Source organism: Mesoplodon densirostris, chromosome 15 (assembly GCF_025265405.1).
Source record: "Mesoplodon densirostris isolate mMesDen1 chromosome 15, mMesDen1 primary haplotype, whole genome shotgun sequence".
Taxonomy (NCBI): domain Eukaryota; kingdom Metazoa; phylum Chordata; class Mammalia; order Artiodactyla; family Ziphiidae; genus Mesoplodon; species Mesoplodon densirostris.
The window spans coordinates 38,785,589-38,808,084 of record NC_082675.1 but is presented as its reverse complement, the minus strand read 5'-3'; the positions used below and the strand labels follow the sequence as shown (position 1 = coordinate 38,808,084).

The 22,496-nt window shown below is 38.5% G+C and overlaps 2 protein-coding genes and 1 non-coding gene across 5 annotated transcripts in view; 2 read left to right on the top strand and 1 right to left on the bottom strand.

The window, feature by feature from the left end:
- Nucleotides 1–22,496, bottom strand: part of GREB1L (GREB1 like retinoic acid receptor coactivator) — a 123,532-nt gene that overhangs the window by 35,914 nt on the left and 65,122 nt on the right. For all 3 annotated transcript variants that reach the window (XM_060119001.1, XM_060119002.1, XM_060119003.1), the window contains 2 exons: nucleotides 21,534–21,731; nucleotides 1,432–1,612 (listed from right to left, as the gene is read on the bottom strand). In XM_060119001.1, the coding sequence (XP_059974984.1) occupies nucleotides 1,432–1,612; nucleotides 21,534–21,731 (379 nt within the window). The remainder of the gene's footprint in view (nucleotides 1–1,431; nucleotides 1,613–21,533; nucleotides 21,732–22,496) is intronic.
- On the top strand, nucleotides 6,078–6,150 carry TRNAG-CCC (transfer RNA glycine (anticodon CCC)). The gene has a single exon. It is a non-coding gene; the product is annotated as a tRNA-Gly (tRNA).
- LOC132502820 (tumor protein D52-like) lies at nucleotides 13,819–14,226 on the top strand. The gene has a single exon (XM_060119022.1). The coding sequence runs from the start codon at nucleotides 13,819–13,821 to the stop codon at nucleotides 14,224–14,226; it is 408 nt and encodes a 135-aa protein (XP_059975005.1).

Here is a 22,496-nt window from a genome sequence, read left to right as displayed (position 1 = left end):
GGGGAGGACTCCTCCAGCCTCCTCCCCACGACCAACATTTTCATATCTCTGAGTCATTTTCAGTTCCGTTCAGTGTGGACGTACCAGGTTTCCATGCAGCCTCAAAACTCCCCACCCCCAGTCCCGCTCTCTCTCCCTCTCTCCCACCCCACCCCACCCCTCTCCCTCTCTCTCCCTCTCTCTCTCTCTCTCTCTCTCTCTCTCTCTCTCTCTCTCTCTATATATATATATATATATATATATATATATATATGTATATATATATATATATATATATTCAAAAAAGTAATCTCAAGGCCCATGAGAATTAAATACAGAGAGATCCAATGTGTAATCCTCAGAGCTATTACCCCAAACTTTCAAAGATAAGGTATACAAGGTCAGTGAGCTATTTCTGCTCATAGAACATGAGCAGTAACTGAACAAGGTGTGGGTAAAATTTCTTTTCTTTATCTCTCCTTCCTCCCTCTCTCCCTTCCTTCCTTCCTTGCAAATCTAACAAGTTATACCAGGTCTTATTTACACCTACATATGGCTCTGGACTTCAGATTATGGAGTACCAAACACATTCTGGCTTCTGAACAAGTGTTTTTGCAATTCTGACATTTCTACCACAGATCAAAAAAATTCCAGATGCCTAACCTCAGTGTGTCCTGAGGAAAGAAAATCTATAAATGCTTGATGATGCCTGAAATTTCCCTCCCCCGACCTGGTGAGGACAAAACATGATGTGTAATATTTGACAACTATTTGCCCTTAAAAAAACAACAACAAAAAACAACTACTTGCTTTTTTCAATCCATAGGAACAAAGATACCCCCTACTAGATAAGTACTGTGATTTGATCTGACTCCGTCACACCACACAAACTGTTATTTCATTAATAAGCCCGTAAAGAGATAGGATGGTCTCTTGTTTAAACAGGTAGATTGCGGAAGGTTTTGGATCTGCTCTCAGATCATTGAAGTGGCATCTCCACTGCTGCTAAAGGGAAGAGGGAAGAGAGAAAGGCAAGGAAGAGGAGAAATGGCAGGAAAGGAAGGAAGAGAGGACAAGGAAAAGGAGAAAACGAGAAGAACCACGAGGAGGAGAGGGGGTGGGCAGGAAAGCACCTGGCCCTTCTGGGAGCTCACTCACCGCAACCCCCTTGTTGCCACCCTTTCGCTGAAGCAGCTGAGTCCCACAATGCTCTTAAGACCGGATTTTAACAGGAATTTGTGAATTCGCCCACAGTATAGTTAAAATAAAATCAACATTAAAGCGGTAAGAAAAGTTGAGAAAGCAAGGAAAGGGTGGGAATAAGTTAAACCATGAGAAGATGCCAACTGGTAGGGTCCATGGTCTTTCAAATCACCACCTTTTATATTATTTAGTACATGACCATTACTGCTGTAGAAGAAATATTGTATTTGCTCACTCTGAAGCAATCACCTCGTTAGTTCCACATGGGAGTTGTCATGAACTAGCACAAACAGTGTGTACGGGTTCTGTTTCACCCTTCTCATAAAAACTTCAAACTTGGTTTGAATCTCATTGTCTAGACGAACAACATATTTCTCTGCTCTCTGATAGGCTGTCCCATTTTCCTCCAGACCCAAGTCTACAAGGACACCTGCCAAGAAGAAAAAAGAGTTTATCTTTTTTACACACATGTCTATGAGGTTAAGTTCAGTGTACTGATATACTGGGTACTAACCATATACAGAGATTTACAGAGCAGATAGCTTTCCTTCTCCATATTCCCCACAACAGATTTGAGGAGGAAATATCAGGTTTCCTTTTCTTTAGAATACCACACCCCACCTCCCATACTTCATACAAATGACAACAGGGACTGACCTGATACATTAAGTAGAAGCTTGAATGTATGAGACCTCTGTCTAATTAAATTCTATTTATATGTGAAATATAAATTTATATTTATATGTGAATTTAATTGTCTAATTAAATTCTATTTATCTGCTAACAGCTACTATAGGCCACTTAGAAAAAATGAAGCTTTGGACCACAGCTCTTGGCCAAATTGATATAATCGTGTAAATCTTCCTTACCCCAAATTTAACGACAAAACACATATAAGAAAAAAGGAAAATAAAATCTGATGTCCAAAGATACATCGCTAGATCGTGAGCTTTTTTAGGTAGTATTTTACTCATTTTATATAGTGACAATGTTGCACAGTACCTAGAGTATGGGATGCCCTCAACGACTGTTGGATTATATACCAAATTAATAGAATGAACTGAATTACTCAAGATAATTATATTCTCAAAATGTTAGAAACTGTAAAACTTGTACTGTATCATTATCTCTGTCTATAGTAAAATTATTTCTACATACAAACATCTAAAATAGTTCTAGGCACATGAAGCTGTTGTTGGATAATTAAAACACCAAATCCTCCTTTAAAATGAAGAGACAAAGTGGCAATTATGTGAGGTGAAGTGTGTGTTAACTAACCTTATTGTGGTGAACATTTCACAATACATACATGCATGAAAACATCACACTGTATACCTTAAACTTAGACAATATGTTAATTATAGCTCAATAAAGCTGGAAAAAAACACTGCCCCCAAACAAGGGTGCACAACACTCCCCTGCCCAAGACACTCAGCCCTCTGAGAGGAGAGCCTTGTGACTCAAGCCCATGACCCTCCAGGCAGAAGGAACCAGAAGACTGATTGGGGTTAGATATGTCACATTTGGGGGTTAGATATGGTCCTCCAAGGATATCTATTTAACATTCAATATCAGCCACATCCACCAGTCCCAACTGTGTGGAAAAAAATTTAAATTAAAAAAGATAAACAAGTTAAGTGAAGAGACTTTTATGAATTATGTTGACTTAGTTTTGTTTGTCTAGTTTTTCTTTTCATATAAAACCAGACTAATTAACAGCTATATGCAATTAGCATCTAGATGCCATAATACTAATAGCTCTAAATGGTATAAAAGAAAATAGGAAAAATGTTTTACCATGTGAAAAATTCATTATACCAGAAAAGGTAAACAGAAAGGTAATTTTGCTTTCAAACTTTTTTCATTAGGAGCCTTTACTCAGAGATTGTTTTCAATTTCCACCCACGTGTAGTCAAATGATGTTGTGAATATTTCCAAAAGCAATTAATCAAACATTTAATTTGGCAAGTAGTCTGATTTTTTTGGAATGTAGATTGCTTATAAAATTTATTCAACATTCGATAGAGATTTACTGAACATCCATTATATATCAGGTACTATGTCAGGTATTGTGCTCAGCCTGGAGATACACAGGAGGGCAGGACAAACAAAGATCGTAATCTCATGGAGCTTATGATGGAGAAGATGGATATTTTTGACAAGTGTCATGATGAGAGACAAAGTCCTCTGGTGTAGAGGAGGTGAGCAGAGGCACAGAAAGAGGACCTACTTAATCTCTGGTGGTTTCTGTTTCCTTATTTGTAAAATAGGGAGAGTAGAACCAATTGAAAATTAGTTTATATTTCCTAAGTTTATCCTTAGGAAATAAGCAGTGAGAGTTAGGAGTCTCTTAATATGATAAGACCATAAGTAATTCACAAAGAGGAAAAATGTATCTTATGGATAATTGAGTTGATCACATTTCAAAACAAATGAAATGCTGACCAACTGTATGCCTTTGACAGGTCAAGTCCATACATGCCCTTAATGGAAACACAAAGTTCCATGAATCTCAGAGGTCATTCTCTTAGACATAACATGGTATATTAGTCTATGCTGCCAGCTGGCTCTGCAGTGGTATATCTGGGTGGGGGGAGGCACATCAGAGGTACTTGATTGTTTTATTTCTAATGGGGCATTTTTAGTATATCATCCTTACCTTTACATTTTGTTTTAGACTTGCTTTTAGTTTTAAGTTTTGTTTCTTTCCTGGTTATGAAAGTGATAGATACTCATCTTGGGAAAACTGGAAAGTATAGAGATATATTAAAAAAGAAAAAATCATCCATGATTCTTTAACTCAAAATAAGCCACTGTGAACATTTTTGTGCTTTCCTTCCTACTTTTTTTAAACGGATATTCTGCTACCTAGCTCACATTTTATAACTGTATATCCTGACTTTTTTTTACCTATAACTGTAAAGTGAGAAACAAAACTCTCCACAACCAGTCTAATGATACAGTATTTATCCTTTCATAGAAGCTGGCGGTCTTACGCAGTGTATATTAAAATGTAAACAGAATATAATTTAATATTCCATTTTAATTCCTTTCTCCCTTCACAGCTTCTCCTTAGTAAATGTAAAACAAAAATGGATATGGTCTCTTCCTTCAGAGGGCCACTTTCAAGAGGTGTTAATGGCACCATTACAAGCATTTTATTTAAACTCAATAAAAATATCTTATGTTCTTACTATATTTAGAAATAAATGGAACCACTAATTACTTAAAAAAAGAGAGAGAAAGAAACAAAACTATCACTATTTACTAATAATATATCTTGGTAGAAAACATAAAATAATCCACCAATAAATCAATTAAATTAATAAGAATTTAGTTAATTTGATGGATTCAAAATCAATTTATAAAAATTAGTTGTATTTCTATATACCAACAGCAAACAGTTAGGAAATGCATTTAAAAAACTATTTTACAATGACGTCAAAAATATTATCTACGAATAAATCTTATAAAAGGTGTATAAGACCTTTATGGAGAAAATGATGAAACTATAAATGACACTAAAGAAGACTTAAATGAGAAGTATATCATAAACATATAGTTAAATTTTTAAATTGTTTAAAAATGTATATGGCAGAGCAAAGAACCAAGAATAGTCAAGACAGCCCTGAAGTAGAAGAGGTGGGAGAGATCTGCCTTACCGGAGACTAAGAATTATACAGCTGTATTAAAAAGACAGTGGTTTTGGCATGGAGCAAACCCTGGAAACACACCCACATGCATATAAAATGGAGATTTATGATAAAGCTTGCAATGTAGATCAGTGGTAAAGGATGGGCTCTTCAACAGTCAGCACTGAAGAACCAAGAAATTATATTGGATCTTACCTGATATGCAAAAAAAAAAAATTCAGGTGGATTAAAAACTTAAATGTAAAAGACAAAACTCTAAAACTTTAGAAGACAATAAAGGACAATAACTGTGGCAACTCATAGAGGATTTCTTAAACAGAAAAGGCCAAATGATAGATAAACTAAACTTAAGAAGTTCTATTCATCAAAGATGTTATAAATAAAAAGACGAGCCTTCCAAATCTGTACCTAGTATTACTAAAAAGGATAAGTATTCAGAATACATAAATTACTCTTACAAATCCAAGAGAAAATGGGCAAAAAAAAAAAAAAAACTTTAGCAGGTATTTCCTAGAAGAAACCCAAATGGCCAATAAACATCTGAAAAGATGTTCAGCCTCATTAATAATAAGGGAAATACAAATAAAAACCATAATAAAATGGAATAATACCACATAAATACAAATTTTAGAAAACAAGATAATTGTAAGAAAGAAGTGGATGAAAGAAAATACTTATGTATCTCATTTCTTCAAAACAAATTCAAGAAGGATAAACCACAACCTAAAGAGATTGGTTACCAGTAGGGGGATGGGTGGGAAAGGGGTGTAAAGAAGGGAGAATGGGAATAAGTAGGTATGAGGAGGGAGAGATGCTTCTCTGAATATACCGTTTTGTATAGCTTTGGCTCTTAGAACCATAGAACAAAGTTAATCAAGAATGGAGTTGGCGGGGGGCTGGACTTCCCTGGTGTCGCAGTGGTTAAGAATCCGCCTGCCAATGAAGGGGACACGGGTTCGAGCCTTGGTCCGGGAAAATCCCACATGCTGCGGAGCAGCTACGCCTGTGCGCTACAACTACTGAGCCTGTGCTCTAGAGCCCACGCGCCCCAACTACTAAAGCCCGCGCGCCCAGAGCCCATGCTCCGCAACAAGAGAAGCCACCGCAAGGAGAAGCCTGTGCACTGCAACGAAGAGTAGCCCCGGCTTGCCACAACTAGAGAAAGCCTGCGCGCAACAATGAAGACCCAATGCAGCCAAAAATAAATTAAAAAAAAAAAAAAAAGAATGGAGTGGGGGGACTTCCCTGGTGGTCCAGCGGTTAAGACACTGTACTCCCAATGCAGGGGGCCCGGGTTCGATCCCTGGTCAGGGAACTAGATCCCACATGTCGCAACAAAGATCCTGCGTGCCACAACTAAGACCCGGTGCAGCCAAATAAATAAATAAATAAATAAATATTTTTTAAAAAAAGAATGGAGTGGGGCATGGGGGGTTGGATGGGAGGAGAGGCAGGCAACATGGAATCCAAATGGTAACAAATGAAACCTAACATAACCACATTGATGGAGGGTGAGCATGAAAAGAGCAAACCTCAGTAAAACAAACCAGTGTTTTGGCTGGAAACCATAAGGCTAAAGACCAAAAGAATTATATGGCAACACTTTAGCTGGCAACCTGTTTTCTCACAGGGGTGTGGGTTAGCAATTGTGTAACTTCTAGGAAAAAAAATCAAAGAAGTGAATATGTACATTGTAGATAACAAGAATCAGGTTTCTCCCTGTCAGAGAAAGAAGTTACAAATAGAGAAATGGGGAAGGACTAAAAGGAACCTTGCAGTGTTCATATGGAATTGGAGATAGTAGTTAAAGTCATGAAAAACAAGGTAAAATTGAAGACATGTCCCAGGTTGCAGGAGACTAAGAGGACAAAAGAACTGAATGCAATGTTTGATCCTGGATTGAATCCTGGAACGAAAAATGACATTAAGGGAAAACTAGTGAGGTCTTTAGTTGGTTAATAGTTTTATTAATAGTTAATAGTTTTGTTCCAGAACTGATTTCCTGCTTTGACCATGGTACTATGGTTATATAAATTCTCAGCTTTAAGCAAAGCTGGTGAAGGTTTTATGTGAACTCCCTACTTTTTAACAGCTTTATTAATATATAGTCCACATACATTTCACCCATATAAAATGTGCAATTCAATAGCTTTTAGTAAATTCACAGAGTTGTACAACAATCACTACAAGCAATTTTAGAACATTTTCATGAAACCCCAGACCCTTTAACCATCATCCCTCAATTCCCCCCAGTCCCCCAGCCCTAGGCAATTACCAATATATTTTCTTTCTCTATAGATCTGCTTGCTCTGGACATTTAATGTAAATGGAATCATAACAATATCTGATCTTGTGTGACTGGCTTCTTTCACTTGGAATACCGTTTTCAAGTTTAATCCACGTTTTAGCATTCATCAATATTTCATTTCTTTTTATTGCTGAGTAATATTCCATTGTATAGATTACCACATTTTATATATCCATTCATTATGGACATGATAGACATTTGAACTGTTTCCATTTTTTGGTTATTATGAATAATGCTGCTGTAAATTTTTGTGTACAGGTTTTTTGTGTGGACCTATATTTTCACTTCTCTCTCATTTCATATCTAGGAGTAGAATGGCTGGATCATATGGTAACTGTTTAACCATTTGAAGAACTGCTAGACTGTTTTCTAAAGTAGCTAAACCATTTACATTCCCACCAGCAGTGTATGAACTTCCAGTTTCTCTACATATTACTTGTTATTGTCTCTCTTTTTGCTTATAGCAATCCTCATGGGCATGAAGTAGTATTCATTGTGTTTTTTTTTTTTTTTTGCGGTACGCAGGCCTCTCACTGTTGTGGCCTCTCCCGTTGCGGAGCACAGGCTCCGGGCGCGCAGGCTCAGCGGCCATGGCCCACGGGCCCAGCCGCTCCGCGGCACGTGGGATCCTCCCGGACCGGGGCACGAACCCGTGTCCCCTGCATCGGCAGGCGGACTCTCAACCACTGTGCCACCAGGGAAGCCCCATTGTGTTTTTGATTTTCATTTCTCCAACTGCCTAGTGGTGTTGAGCATCTTTTCATGTGCTCTTTGGTCATCTGTATATCTTCCTTGGATATGTGCCCATTCAGATCTTAATTAGGCTATTTGTCTTTTTATTATTGAGTTATAATAGGTCTTTAAATATTATAGATATAAGTCTCTTATCAGACATATGATTTGCAAATAATTTCTCCCATTCTGTGGGTTTTCTTTTCATTTTCTTGATGGTGTCCTTTGAAGCACAAATGTTTTTAATTTTGATGGTGTCCAGTTTATCTGTTTTTGTTGTTGTTGGTGGTGGTGGTGCTCTTGGAATCGTATCTAAGAAATCATTGCTTGATCCGAAGTCACAAAGATTTACACCTATGTTTTCTTCTAAGAATTTTATTGTTTTAGGTCTTACAGTTAGGTCTTTGATCTGTTTTAAGTTACTTTTTGCTTGTGAGGTAAAGGTCCAACTTCATTCTTTCACATGTGGATATCAAGTTGCCCCAGCACCATTTGTTGAAAAGATTACTTTCCCCATTGAATGGTCTTGGCACCCTCGTCAAAATTCAGTTGACCATAAATAGCAGGGTTTATTTCTAGACTCTCTCAATTCTATCCCATTGATTTATATGTCATCTTTATGCCAGCACCACAATGTCTAAATGCTGTAGCTTTGTATTAAGTTTTAAAATGGGGCAGTGAGAGTCTTCCAACTTTGTTCTTCTTTTTAAATATTGTTTTGGGTATTCTGGGTCCCCTGAATTTCCATATGAATTTTAGGATCAGTTTGTTAATTTATGCAAAGAAGTCAGCTGGGCTTTTGATAGGGAATGCATTGAATCTGTAGATCAATTTGGGGAATATTGCTATCTTAAAAATATTAATGTCTTCCAATTCATGAATGTAGACTATCTTTACATTTATTTAGGTCTTTTAAAATTTCTTTCAACAATGTTTTTTAGTTTTTAGAGTATAAGTTTTACACTTCTTTCATCAAATATATGCCTAAGTATTTTATTCCTTTTGATGCTATTATAAATGGATTGTTTTTTTTCAGCCAGCATATTGTGATAATTTTATTTTTATTTTTTTAAACATCTTTATTGGAGAATGGAATTATTTTTAAATGTCATGTTTGGATCTCTTGTACTGTTTCTGTGACTTTTCTGAAGATATAAAATTATTTTAAAATTTTAAAAAACTGGGCTTCTCTGATGGCGCAGTAGTTGAGAGTCCGCCTGCCGATGCAGGGGACACGGGTTCGTGACCCGGTCCGGGAGGATCCCACATGCCGCGGAGCGGCTGGGCCCATGAGCCATGGCCGCTGAGTCTGCGCGTCCGGAGCCTGTGCTCCGCAACGGGAGAGGCCATAACAGTGAGAGGCCCGCGTACTGCAAACAAACAAACAAACAAACAAACAAACAAAATTTAAAAAACTTAAAAATAAGCATGACCATATCAAACATTTGCAACTGAAATACATACATCGCTAGTGGGAATGTAAACATAACCAACTACCTTGGAAAAAAATCAGCATTATTTAGTAAGGTTGAAAGTGTACATAACCTATGCCCCTACAATTCTTCTCTCAGAGAAACTCTTGTACATGTGTACCAGCACTGTTTGAAATAGTAAAAAGCTAGAAACAACCTAAATGTCCATCAATAGGAGAAATGATTTTTTTTACATGTGTGTTATATTCATTTAATAGAATACTAAAAAGCAGTAAAATTAGTGAATTACAGCTATACACAACAACAGGATTAATCACAGGAATGTAATATTGAGTATAAAAAGTAAATTACAGACAAATGCACTTACAAAAAGGTTTAAAGTATACAAAATTAAACAATATATTGTTTAGGAGTTATGCACTATGGTAAAACTATAAATAAAACAAGGGAATAACAAATACAAAATTCAGCATAATAGTTACCCTTGAAAGAAGATGAATGTTAGCATCAGGGAGGGGAACAAGAGTCTTCAGTAAGTTATTTTGATGGGTACATGGGTATTCACTATATTGTGATTTTTAATACCTCATAAAATTTATAAATTTGATCTATTCAATACTTAAAATTTCTTAAAAGGGGGGAAGACAAATATATATCCATGTTTAAGAAACTTTTTAAAGACATTAGTAACTATACTAAATTCTATTTGATGGATATAACATCAATGTACAGTGACTATTTTCCTGTCACTTTCTACTTTGAATACTATAGAAAAGTTGAAAGACTAGTGCAATAAATACCTGTATACCCTTCAATTAGTTTCACCAATTGTTAATATTTTGGTACATTTGCTTTTTCTCTTTATTACTTTTTATTCATTGTTGTTATTATTGCTGAATAATTTAGAATATATAATATTCACCCTTATATACCTCAATATGTATTTCTTAAGAGCAAAGGCATTCTCCTACATAACTAAAATGCCATTATTACATCCAAAGAATTGAACTAACATTGATATAATATTCTCTAGTACACAGCATACATTTGTTTTCTTTTAACTAATTTTTATTGGAGTGTAGTTGATTTACAGTGTTAGTTGCTGCTGTACAGCAAAGTGAATCAGTTATACATATACATATATCCACTCTTTATTAGATTCTATTCCCATATAGGTCAGTACTGAGTAGTGTTCCCTGTGCTATACAGTAGGTTGTCATTAGTTACCTATTTTACATATAGTAGTAGATTTGATTTTCTTGAATTATCCCAGAGCTGTGTTTTTTACTTTTTATTTTTGGGTCTAAGATCCAATCAAGAATTAAGCACTGTACTTGGTTGCAATGTCTCTTTATTCTGTATAATTAAAACAGCTCCCCTGTCTTTTTTCTTTTTTTGGTCTTTTCATCGATATTTTTTAAAATGCAGGCTAGTTGTTTTGTAGAATGTCACACAATCTGGATTTTTCTGATAGTGTCCTTGTGATTAGATTCAGGTTAAACATTTTTGGCAATTATACTTCATAGGTGACACCATGTACTTCCCCTTGTTCATAATATCAATCTGTCCCATAATGGGAGATGGCGAAGTTTGATTGCATGGACATGGTACTGTCTACTGCCAGGTCTCTCCACGGTAAAGATGCCTTTTCCTCTTTGTAATTTTTAATATGTGGGATGACACTTTGAGACTGTGCGAATATTTGTTCCTGAATACATCTTACCCAGTGGTTTCAGTACCCACTGATGATACTTGCCAGGATCAATAATTATATTGGTAGTGCAAAACAGGGATATCTTAATTCTGTTATTTTCTTATGTTGATTAGCTGGTACTCTTTTATAAAGGAGAGCTTGCATCCCACCCCTCACTCCTGCCCCTTTTATTTTTTTTAGCATTACTGTGGACTCGTGGGCTTTACAAGAATCCAGTAGGTTACAATCCACTGCCATCATTCCTTTAGATGCCCCAAATTACCAAGTTTGGACAGCAAAGTCTCCTTCAAGCAGGCTGCTGTGTCCTTTCGACATGCCTCCATCGATCTTTGAGTACTTTCTCACTTTCTGGAAACCAAGATTCCAGACTGTTCCTAACTCAGAGCTGGTACAATGGGGAATGGTATTTATAACCTAAGATCTAGATGCTAAATGTGCACACACACATTTGATACTAAAATATCATTTTATTTTTAAAGATTATTATGATGTGGACCATTTTTAAAGTCTTGAATTCACCACAACACTGCTTCCATTCCAAGTTTTGGTTTCCCGGCCACGAGGCATGTGGGATCTTAGCTCCTCGACCAGGGATCAAACCCTCACCCCCTGCAGTGGAAAGCTATGTCTTAACCACTGGACCGCCAAGGAAGTCCCAAAATATCACTGCCTTTAAAACTTTTCAGTGGACGGAGCTAAGAGACATTTAGTATTTTTCAAGTTATAAGTTTATACTTCTATCTCCAATTTAAATCTAAAATGAATATTTCTCCTTTCTTTCATGTAAGGACACTGGTTTTCAACATTAAAATATTTACTCATTTTCTCTATCCTGTGATATACACAAACTAGCTTAAGATTATCAGTACCACTTCCAACCACATACTGGTTAAAATTCAAGATTCATTTGCAATTCTTTTTGCCCTTAGGATATGATATATCACACTGAGAATGTTCAATAAGAAAACCGTGTTTAAAACAATCCTTGAATTAATTCTTTTTGGTGTGTGGTTATGTTATCAATTTGATATGCAGCTAGGTTCATTTATTTCTGTTTGCATTTAATATTAAGTTTTTTTCCCATCATCTTAATTTAATTTAATTTTTTGAATATGTAACTCATTTATAAGGGTCAAAGTCAAAACTATATTAAAAGTTACACTCATTCCATCCCTATCTCTTCCACCCCATATAGGATAACTTTTTCATTAGTTTCTGGTTTTACCCTCATGTTTTGTTTTGTTTTTCAAAAATATACTTAGAGGTGTGAAATCTGAAAATGGTCAGAAGTGCTGAGAAATGGCTGGTCTGAGAAAGGTCACTTTCTATATTCTTGATTATTTATCAGTTCCATAGGATTAAATAAAAGTTTATGTTCTAATAAATCATGAGCAAATCTCACATTTTTCCAACTCCACAATAAAAAATGGACATCAGCAGGGTCCAACTGGGATACTGATGGTAGCAGCAAGAGATTCAGGGCCATGTCTACCTGAATAATAAATCTTACTTTTTAACATGAATGGGAACTTAGGAGGCATCAGTAACTCTTCTTCTTTTATGACATTTTGCAACTTATTGAGTCCTAGAACAGAGCCAGTGGTGGTTGGGAATCACCTAAAGTGTCTGGTGATTGGTTGGTGTTCCCTAAATGTGATTGATCTGAACGTTGGGAGCTGCCTTAGGTGGTGCCGCAGTCATGGACATCTTCCATGGAAATAACCAACTCCAAAGAAGAGGAACCTTCTTGGATGGACAAGGACTCCAAGCAACTAGACTGTAGCCATTTGTGCCCCCCCCACTTTGGCTTTACTGAAGGCTACGGAGCCAGATGTGTTTAAGCATTAGCCTGAATTCCCCTTTATGGGATTAGAGAAAAACAATATCATGTCTTCCAAGGCCATTCCTCGCAAAACTTTAAAGGGGAAACAGCAATTTTTCAACCATCTAAGGGTCTTGAAGGGGAATAAAACCAAGAACACAGGCACCAAGTCCACAATATCTTGTGAGCACCAGTGTCAAAGCCATAGAGGTGAAAAGTCTGAATGAGTGGCCAGAACCCATCACTAGAAGGAGCTAATCAGCCTGAGTATCAGGTTAAACTGATAATAATCAGGGAAATCTAAAATGTCCAGGTATCAGTAAAAATGACCCAGTGCTCATCTCAGTGCCCCATGGTACTGCTTATTTATTTGGAGAGAACAATGTGGTCTGGTTTGAATGTTATTATCTCTTGAGTTTTTTAATAAAGAATTTTATTTCTAAATTTTTTTTTTTTTTTTTTTTTTTGTGGTATGCAGGCCTCTCACTGTTGTGGCCTCTCCCTTTGCGGAGCACAGGCTCCGGACGCGCAGGCTCAGCGGCCGTGGCTCACGGGCCCAGTCGCTCCACGGCATGTGTGATCTTCCCGGACCGGGGCACGAACCTGTGTCCCCTGCATCGGCAGGCGGACTCTCAACCACTGCGCCACCAGGGAAACCCCTATTTCTAAATTTTTTATTTCTAATTTTTATTTCTTGCTTTCCTGTCAAGAAGACATCCTAAAGAAAAATAAAACTACTCTCAGTTTTAGCTGTTTATCTTCCCTTGGGATCGAATTAATTTCTCTGAAGTTTTGTAATGCAAAAATATTCTAATGCTTAAAAGGAAATGAAAATCATGTTTATTTTTTAATTTTTGGCTGATTTTACGGGTTTGTTATAAATGCTTTTTTCAGCAAATAACCTGGGAGGAGGACAGGAGGAGCGTGGCGGGCGGGTAGGCCAAGCGAGGACTCGCTGCCAGTGGGCGGGAGACATGGATCGCAGCGAGCAAGGTCTACTGAGAACAGACCCAGTACCCGAGGAAGGAGAAGATGTTGCTGCCACTATCAGTGCCATTGAAACCCTATCAGAGGAGGAGCGAGAAGAGCTAAGAAGAGAACTTGCTAAGGAAGAAGAAGAAATCCAGACTCTGTCTCAAGTGTTAGCAGCAAAAGAAAAGCACCTAACAGAGATCAAGCAGAAACTTGGGATCAATTCACTACAGAAACAAAAACAGAACATTGCCAAAGGGTGGCAAGATGTGACAGCCACGTCTGCGTTCAAGAAGACCTCTGAAACCTTATCTCAGGCTGGACAGAAGGCTTCAGCTGCTTTTTCATCTGTTGGATCAGTCATCACCAAAAAGCTGGAAAATGTAAAAAACTCCCCAACTTTCAAATAATTTGACGAAAGGGTTGAAAACTTAAAGTCTAAAGTAGGGGGAACCAAGCCTGCTGGTGGTGATTTTGGAGAATTCTTGAATTCGACTGCAAACGCTAGTTCCCCCACCACAGAGCCTCTTCCAGAAGAGACACAGGAGAGCCTGTGAGATTCCACCTTTGTTCTGCTACTCGCTGCCAGATGCTGCAAGCTAGATCCAAGCCTATCTTGTCAACATTCATTGCCATGAATTTCCACCAGATGTGCTTTTGTTGAACTTTACATATTCCTTTGACCAAATAGTTTGTGGGTTGAACAACATAAAAATATCTTAACCTCTATTCCTGGGAGACACCCTTTCATGTGCATTTAAGGCCCTTTATTTAGGAAATATCGTTATAAAAACACATATAGTACCTGGAGATCCTCACTAGAATGACCTAAGAAGCGGTGGGTTATCATAATTGCTTTCCTAATTTACAAAATTGCTCTGGATCTGGGATACCAGTTTGATTTTTGTCTTCTATACAATTTTCTTTTTTCCTCTTTGAATCTCTGTATATTTGATTCCTATATAAGATTGCTCTTTAAAATTTTCTGTATCCTGGTTATTAAAAGTTTTGGCAAAATGTTCTTTACCTCCAAGGGAAGAACTACCAGCTACCAAAAATATTTCAAATAGATATTGTTTTGGTATAAGTTATCTTATATCTTGGGTGTTTGAAGACACCAGACTAAATATTCCATTGGTTATAGTTTTGTAAGTGACAATGTGTACAAGTAATTCAAAATCCTAGGCGACTTGAGAATGGAGCCCTCACATCCTTGTTTATCACCATCTGTGACAGTAACCATTTTAGTGTCATGGTTATTATGCATCATGGTTATTATGCCACTTATAGCTACTTATTTTTCACCAGATTAAAATTTTAGTTTTGGAGTAAATTGTAAGTTAACGTTCTGAATCAAGCATACTGTATTATCAATACGTTGAAATATGAACACTCTCCTCAAATGTTCAGTTCAAAAGCCTGAAAGTTTTTTAGATATAGGTAGCTGAAAAGTGCTAAAATCAATCACATTAGGGGAAACACTGTTGTCTTCATTTAATTCATTTAGCAGCATTTACAGTAAGTAGTACACCAAGTTATAATATAACTTGAAAAAATTTTATACTAAGGGGTTGGTGATAACTCCTGAGGATTTAATGCATTAAGAAAAATCAACTCATCATTTTCTACTTACTTGTTTTCAGTGTGTTAGAAATTACAAAATGATACTGTAGATATTGTCCCCTGCTTTGAAAACTGAATGTCAGGCCTGAATGAACAAAAGCCTCTGGAAGTATCTGCATGGAGGCCAAGGTACTCTATTAATGCTAATGGCTACTTACTCGTCACCACTATCTTTTACTTATGCTGTGTATGGTTATGGCCTACAGTATTTGTTATTTATCAAGTTGTGACTGTTTTATTACTGTTTAAGCCAAATGTTAACTGTCAAGCGTGGAGTGACCTAAAGCATTTTTTAAAAGCATGACTAGATTTACTTTGGGATAAATGATTTTATCCAAATCTGAAAAGCTACAAGTGTTGATTGTTATAAAATATTGATAACATGCTGCCATCCTTGATTGCTGGAGCTTTTGTTAGCACTTCAGATGCAACTGACACTATGCTCTATTACATGTGAAAAGCTTAATAAATTCTGTATATCAGTAAAAGAAAAATAAATATATAACCTGGGAATTGAAACGGCTGGTTAAAATTCCAGGTAATTGCTTTCGGTGCCAATTGCACTGGTGATCCCACTGTTTTCTGGTGGCCTGGCTGGCTCCCTTCTGTCCTCCCAGTGGGAGAGAATTCTCTAATTTGGGTTTGGTGAGACTTCTCTGTGTGGGTGTATATGACTATGCTGTTTGTTTGGGTCAAGGAGGGAAGCAGCACTAGATCTGCAAAAGAAGAGCATTCTGAACACATAGATATAACTTCAGAGCCCTATGTGACTGACAGATACACCTGATACATACCCATCTTAAGGGCTTTACTCTTGGCCAAAGTAGGTTTGCGAAACATGGTTTTAATGGCTGAATTTGTTTTTGCCACAGGACTGCCACATCTTAAATATTAATTACTTCTATGTCTTCCTCTTATTTCTTTCTATCTTTCTTTCTTTCTTCCTTCCTTCCTTCCTTCCTTCCTCCCTCCCTCTCTTTCTTTCTTTCTTTCTTTCAGCTGTGCCACATGGCTTGTGGGATCTTAGTTCCCCAAACAGGGATTGAACCCAGGCCACGGCAGTGAAGGCACCAAGTCCTAACCACTGGACCTCCAGGGAATTCCCTATGTCTTCGTCTTATAATAGATTTTAACTTAAAATTCAACAGAATGTTACAAAACTTCAGTTCAACACATTTGTTAAGTGTCTCCTGTGCCATAGACAAGACAGACCTATACCCTGAATATTTGCTTTCTAGCTGAAGAGAAAGATCATCAATAAACACACAGCCACTATGCAGTCTTGAGTCTCAGGCTGGAGCACCACAGGGTACAGAGTAGCACTGGAGCATGACCTGTAGTAGGAAGGCTGGGAAAGGATGTGTCTTGGAAGCCAAAAGCACTGCAGTGCTTAAAGGAAGGAATGGAGGGCACCTGTGCTGTCAGGAGTCCAGATAAGGACAGAAAAGGTCATTGGTGACATTGGTGAGAATCCTAGAAGCGTGGCAGTGGGGAGTGGAGGCCAGTTTGCAGGGTGTTGAGTGACTGGGAGATGAGGAAATGAAGATGACAACAGACAACTCTCTCGGTAAGTTTGTCACTTAAGTCGAGGAGGATGAACTGGAGGGTTAGGTAGGATTAACAGAGGCTCGTTTTGTCTCTGAGAGAGTGGGGCAGGTTAAAACTGATGGAATGAGCTCCAGGAGGGAAGGAAATGGAAAGTGACAATGAGAGAAGAGATCATCAGAGTGTGAGGTCCATGAGAAGGAGGAGGGCATGGCCTCCAGAGCAAGGTGGGAGAAGCAGGCTTACACAGAGGAGGGCAGCTCTTCACTGATCAGGGAGGAAGGGGGAATGACGGGTGTACATGCAGGTAGGTTTCCAGAATTGGAAGGAAGTTTTTATCTGAAGTTTTCTTCCTCTGGGGGTGGGGGAGGGGAGAAACAAGCGGCATGGTCCTTTGCTAAGAGAAGGATGAGGTCAGAACTGTGAGTGAAACGGAGTCTGCAAGAGCCAGTCACTGTGGAGAGCGGGAGAGAGAGCCAACTAAAGAACCAGAAAGAATTTATGAGGCATCAGTCGGAAAGGTTGATTTCTTTTCCCCACACAGTGTATGTTGCAAAGAAGTCTGTGGTCTGGTGTTGGGGTTGTTAGAATTTATGATTCCAGGATCCAGGAGCATCTGGGATATGACTAGGGGGCAGGCGCCTGATGAGCAGTAGAGGTAAATGTGTTTGCGGATGAAAGCTTAATGCAGAGAAGCTAGGATTTGGTGGGGTCGTCCACTTGGAGGGGAGGTGATGGCTGTGAGGCAGGTGCCAACGCTGTCTATAAACTAGGGGCGGGCAATGGGCAGCTACGACTTGGTTGGAAACTGACTTCACAGATGCTAACCTTAGGTACTTGTTCAGTTATATTTGTATAGAGGAATCTCTGGTGTTTCCTTACTCCACGTCAGGGCAGAGTGCTTTCCTAGTACTTTCTTCCCTGGGATCCCATTCCCTGCTGCCTTTCTCACTTCCTTTTTTCTGCTTACATTTTCTGCTGACTAACAAGGAGATATAAGGTTGATGAGACCAAGAAAATACATTTTAGAAAGTGAAATTGCTTTCCTTTATCTCTTCTCCTCCTCTCTTCATCTCTACCACTGCCTTAAAACCTATCTACATATCAGCAGACGAAACTGTCTCTCTGGTTCTTTTATGATCAGGCATGTATTGAGGTGTCAAATTTATGTCATTCCCCTGAACATGCATGATAAAACTTCCTTGACTGGATACTCGCAGATCTGCTCCCATTTGCTGGGGGCTCCCACGGATACCATTTTAAAAGCAGGGAGGAGGAAAATATGGAGTCACTAATCCTTCCTGTTTTCACCCTACTCATGTTGAGTTGAAAGTGGCTTGCATTTTGATCGCATTTTGATAACCTAGTATTCTAATTTATAGAATTTGGAGCTTCTTGAATTAGAAGAACTATGCTACAACATCAGTCTGCAAAAAAAATGACACTAAAACAAAAGAATTTCCTATGGTCTAAAAATTCCTTATGTTGCTTCTCCACTGATCACTGCAGCATTTACAAGTCCATCTGGGGCAAACTTAAAGATGTTTAACCCATTTCATTTCCTTTTTTTTTTACCTTCCAATTCTTTCTGTAATGTTTTCTTTTGTCTTCTTTTCCTCCCTGCCTCCCTTTCTTAGTTAGAAAGTAAGTTAAGGTACCAAATGCTTCACCTTAGTGCTGAGTCTGCAACAACGTGATGGTTTCTATTTTCACCTTTTTCTTTCAGCCACACAAGGGCTGCCAAGGATGTGGCCTTTCTGCATGTCCTGGCTGCTTTTCCCTGCCTGGTGCTTTTCCTGGCAGGCTGGCTGCTGAAATGCTTCCTTTAGGGAAAGGCAAATGGAACCAGAGAGCAAAGCACTTGGACACTGGTGTTCCCTCTGCCCATCCCTCCCCTTCCTCCCTCCAGCCCCAGCTCTCCCTTCCAACCTGAACCCGTAGTTGAGCCCCTACTGGTGCCAGGCCCAGGAGAGGCAGAAATTAGGCACCAGGCACACAGAGATGAGAAAACAGTCCTTGTCCCCAAAGCACTGCCCTCTGGACCTTAGGGAAATGTAGCTCTCCTTGATTCACATGGCAAAATATGAGGAAACTGAGTCAGATGACTTCTTGAGAATCCTCTGTGTTTTCATAGCAATGACTTTTAAGAGTTGTTTTAGTGGAGAATCTCTGCTCTGGACAATCTCTTTACACCTTAAAATGCTTTTGGTCCTTCGGGTTCTATCAACTGTGATGTGTTCCAAAAATACAAAGGTATTCAAATAAAAAAAGCAAATAAATTTTGGTGTTGTTATGATATGGAATATCATATACATTCATTACGAATGATGCTTACAAAAGCTTAATGATGTGGAAAAATGTGCCTACTATAATATCAGACATAGGCAGAGAAGAGAGCCTGGAACACTAGGTATTAAGTCATTTTAACAGTGATTATCCTTTAGTGGTGGGATTATATAAGTGTTTAAAATTTCCTACTTTCTTTTATTTTTCAAAATAAAGAAAACCACGACTCTTTTTTGTATAATAAAAATGAATACAGTTATTTTAAAATATATAGAAGTGATTGTTTCTGCAGCAAAAATTTTCAGTATGTATGCCAAGGCCAGATGTGAATAATTTTAAAAATATGCTTTGCCTTGAATTTTCTGAATCTCTCTGTAACACTGATTTTCTTGGAGTCTAAGCTTATGTAACTAGTCAAATACCAGTCCTTTCTGAGGAATGATAATCTCAAAATACTCACTTTGGAAAAATCTGAGGGCGTTGAGAAGGGAAAAGGAAGGACCAATAGAGTTTCTCTATCTGTCAAAAATGCAGGTTTTATTTAGGGTCTTGCATTGATTAAGAAAGGTGAAAATACAGGTCATCAAGAGGTTATTTGAGGAAAAGGCTCTGGGGAGAGCATAACCACTTGACCATGGATGATTTCACCCCTTGAAACAGGTGCTAAGATGACTTGGCTGGAGTATGACTGGGATATCAGATCACAAACTCAGGAAGGCCACAAATGCCCTTTGGTACAAGTAAAAAACCTACAAGAGAAGGTGCTCCCTCCATAGTAATGAAGTGGAAAATCCACAAGAAGTAGCAAAAATCTGGTTAATGCCTGATGTGATGAAAGCCCCTCCATTTCCCTCAATGGAGGGGGGCAGAAAGAAAATGGCGAATGGCCAGTAGCTGAGGATGTCTAGAACTCACCCGGTTTCTGGGAGAGCTGTGAGAGAAGGCGTTTGACCGTCTCTGGCTAATTCACCTATAAGTCAATATTTCTAACAGGCCATTTTGTAACTTGTCATTCAAATTTTTAGAGGCTAAAACGCAGGTTGCACTGTTAACCAGGCGCTTGGGTCTCGAGGAGGCATGGAAAGACTTTACATGTCTCAGTCACAGCCACTAAGAGGTGTTAAAGAGGGAAAAGCCTTTTGTTAGTCAGCTCATCTGGCCCATGGAACTTAGAATGAAAGATTTTTTGTACAGCTATGCTAATCAAAGAGTGGTCCTCTGACCAGCCGCCCAGGTAGCCCCTGGGAGCTTGTTGGAAATGCAGAATCTGGAGCCCACCCAGACCTACTGAAGGGGAATCTGCATTTTAACAAGATCCCCAGTGATCTGCATGCACCCTAAAGTTTAAGGAGCACTGAATGACAGGTGTGGAACATATAAACTGTATTTTAAGCTCTTCTGAAGTTTTCTGCTTCCTGTTTTCAAATATATTGAAAATAATTTTTTTTACTGTGGCAAAAAGATTTATCCTCCAGTTAAAATCTCTCTGTGTGTGTGTGTGTGTGTGTGTGTCTTCCCCCAGCTAAAGTACTCAGAAGCAACTTGACATTTATAATTTCTTTTTCAAACCTAGTTTACAAAGGCAGGCATTTTCAGCAGTCTCAATTTTCTAAATTCCTTATTGCTTCTTGTAATTCTAAGCAACTTTTATGTTTGAGAGGGATGTTATTTACCACAGACTTCTAAAATATTTGCTCCCTACCTTTTCACATTTTCTGGAAAAAAATGTTTTTCCTCTCTACTTATTCTCTTAAGGAAATTAGGAGAAATTCTAATTTTGAATTTTTTTTAATGAGGTTTCTCATTGCTGACACAGGGGATGGGGTCCTGGTTTCTAGGCTGAAGATCTGCTGGTAGTGTGCAAAAGGTACAAAAATTCTCCTATGAGAATGACTCACTGAGCCACAGAAGGACTTCAGGTGGCACAGACCCCGTCATCCCAGGCAGGGCTATCTTTGCCTTGAGGAAATTTCTCTTCATAAATGAGTGGCCAGTTTCTAATCCACTGATGACATCACAGACTTAATAGAATCAGGCAAACATGCACATCAACTTACCCTTGACCTAGGAGGGAAAAGGTCAGAGTACTTTGAGGAAATACTCACAGATAAATTTGAAGTAATACTTAAAGTACTCCTGTGATATTTATTACTGTAAAAAAGGATGGAAGTGCCCTAAAAATGTTTGGATTAAGCCAAAGAAAGAGACAGAGGGAATCTAAGGCTGGATCTAGGTAGGGCCCTCTTTGAAAGTTCCATCCTACCTGATTGTCGAATCCGTTGAAGAGTTTGCTGGACCAGAACCTCTGATCTTGGGACAATGATGATGAAGTCCACTTTGCTGAAGTGGCCGAGGTCCAGGCTCTGGCTGCCGCTGTCTGCTATAGCACACACCTGGGACAAGAGTTTTCTGGCAACTGTAAGCTGCGGTTGATAAATCTGGAAGGGTTCATTATCTAGATCTAAAATTTAAGAAAGTCATAAGAACAGGATTAATTCACTTCTGTGATGGCCTCTATGAATCCATATAGGAACAAATAATACACATAGGGTAGAGTGATGCTCTATCACCAAGAATCCTCACTTTCTATCCTCACTCTCTATTGACTTTTAATAGATTTGCCCACTTTCCCTGACAACTTGGCTGAAAGGATGTGCTCAAGAGTGAATGTAGTAGTTTTACAAATGTATTATTTTAATATAAATTGTCTCACAAGGCATGAACTCAGCACCCCTCCCCTGCCCAGAAATGGGGGGACAGACCGCACTCTTGCAGCTGGAGCCAGGACTCATCTCTGGAAAGGGGAAGAGTTTCCTGGTTTCTTTAGGAGTATCAGCACAGGTCAGGTGCCTGAGCCCAGACCCAGTTCAGAGCTAATGCCATAACCATAATCATGCTGAGTTCCTTTGAGCTTTTCTGGATGGCACTGCAGTAAACATTTCCTCTCCAGCAAGTCAGTTGTAACATGGCTTGAAATTCTCCTCCCCATGACACTAACTTCACCTTTCTTCCCACTTGACTCCACTTTGCCAGTGCTTGTGATCTACCAGGTCTGGGTGATTGTGGTCAACTCCCATGTGGATGCCTGTACTATCTGAAGAGACCTGACCCATGACATGGCCAGCTGGCTGCTCAGTAGGTGACGTATTAGAAAAACATTGCCCAGATACTCTAAACAAGCCAGTAGCTTTTTATTACAAGTTATAATCAAGCGATCAATCTCTCT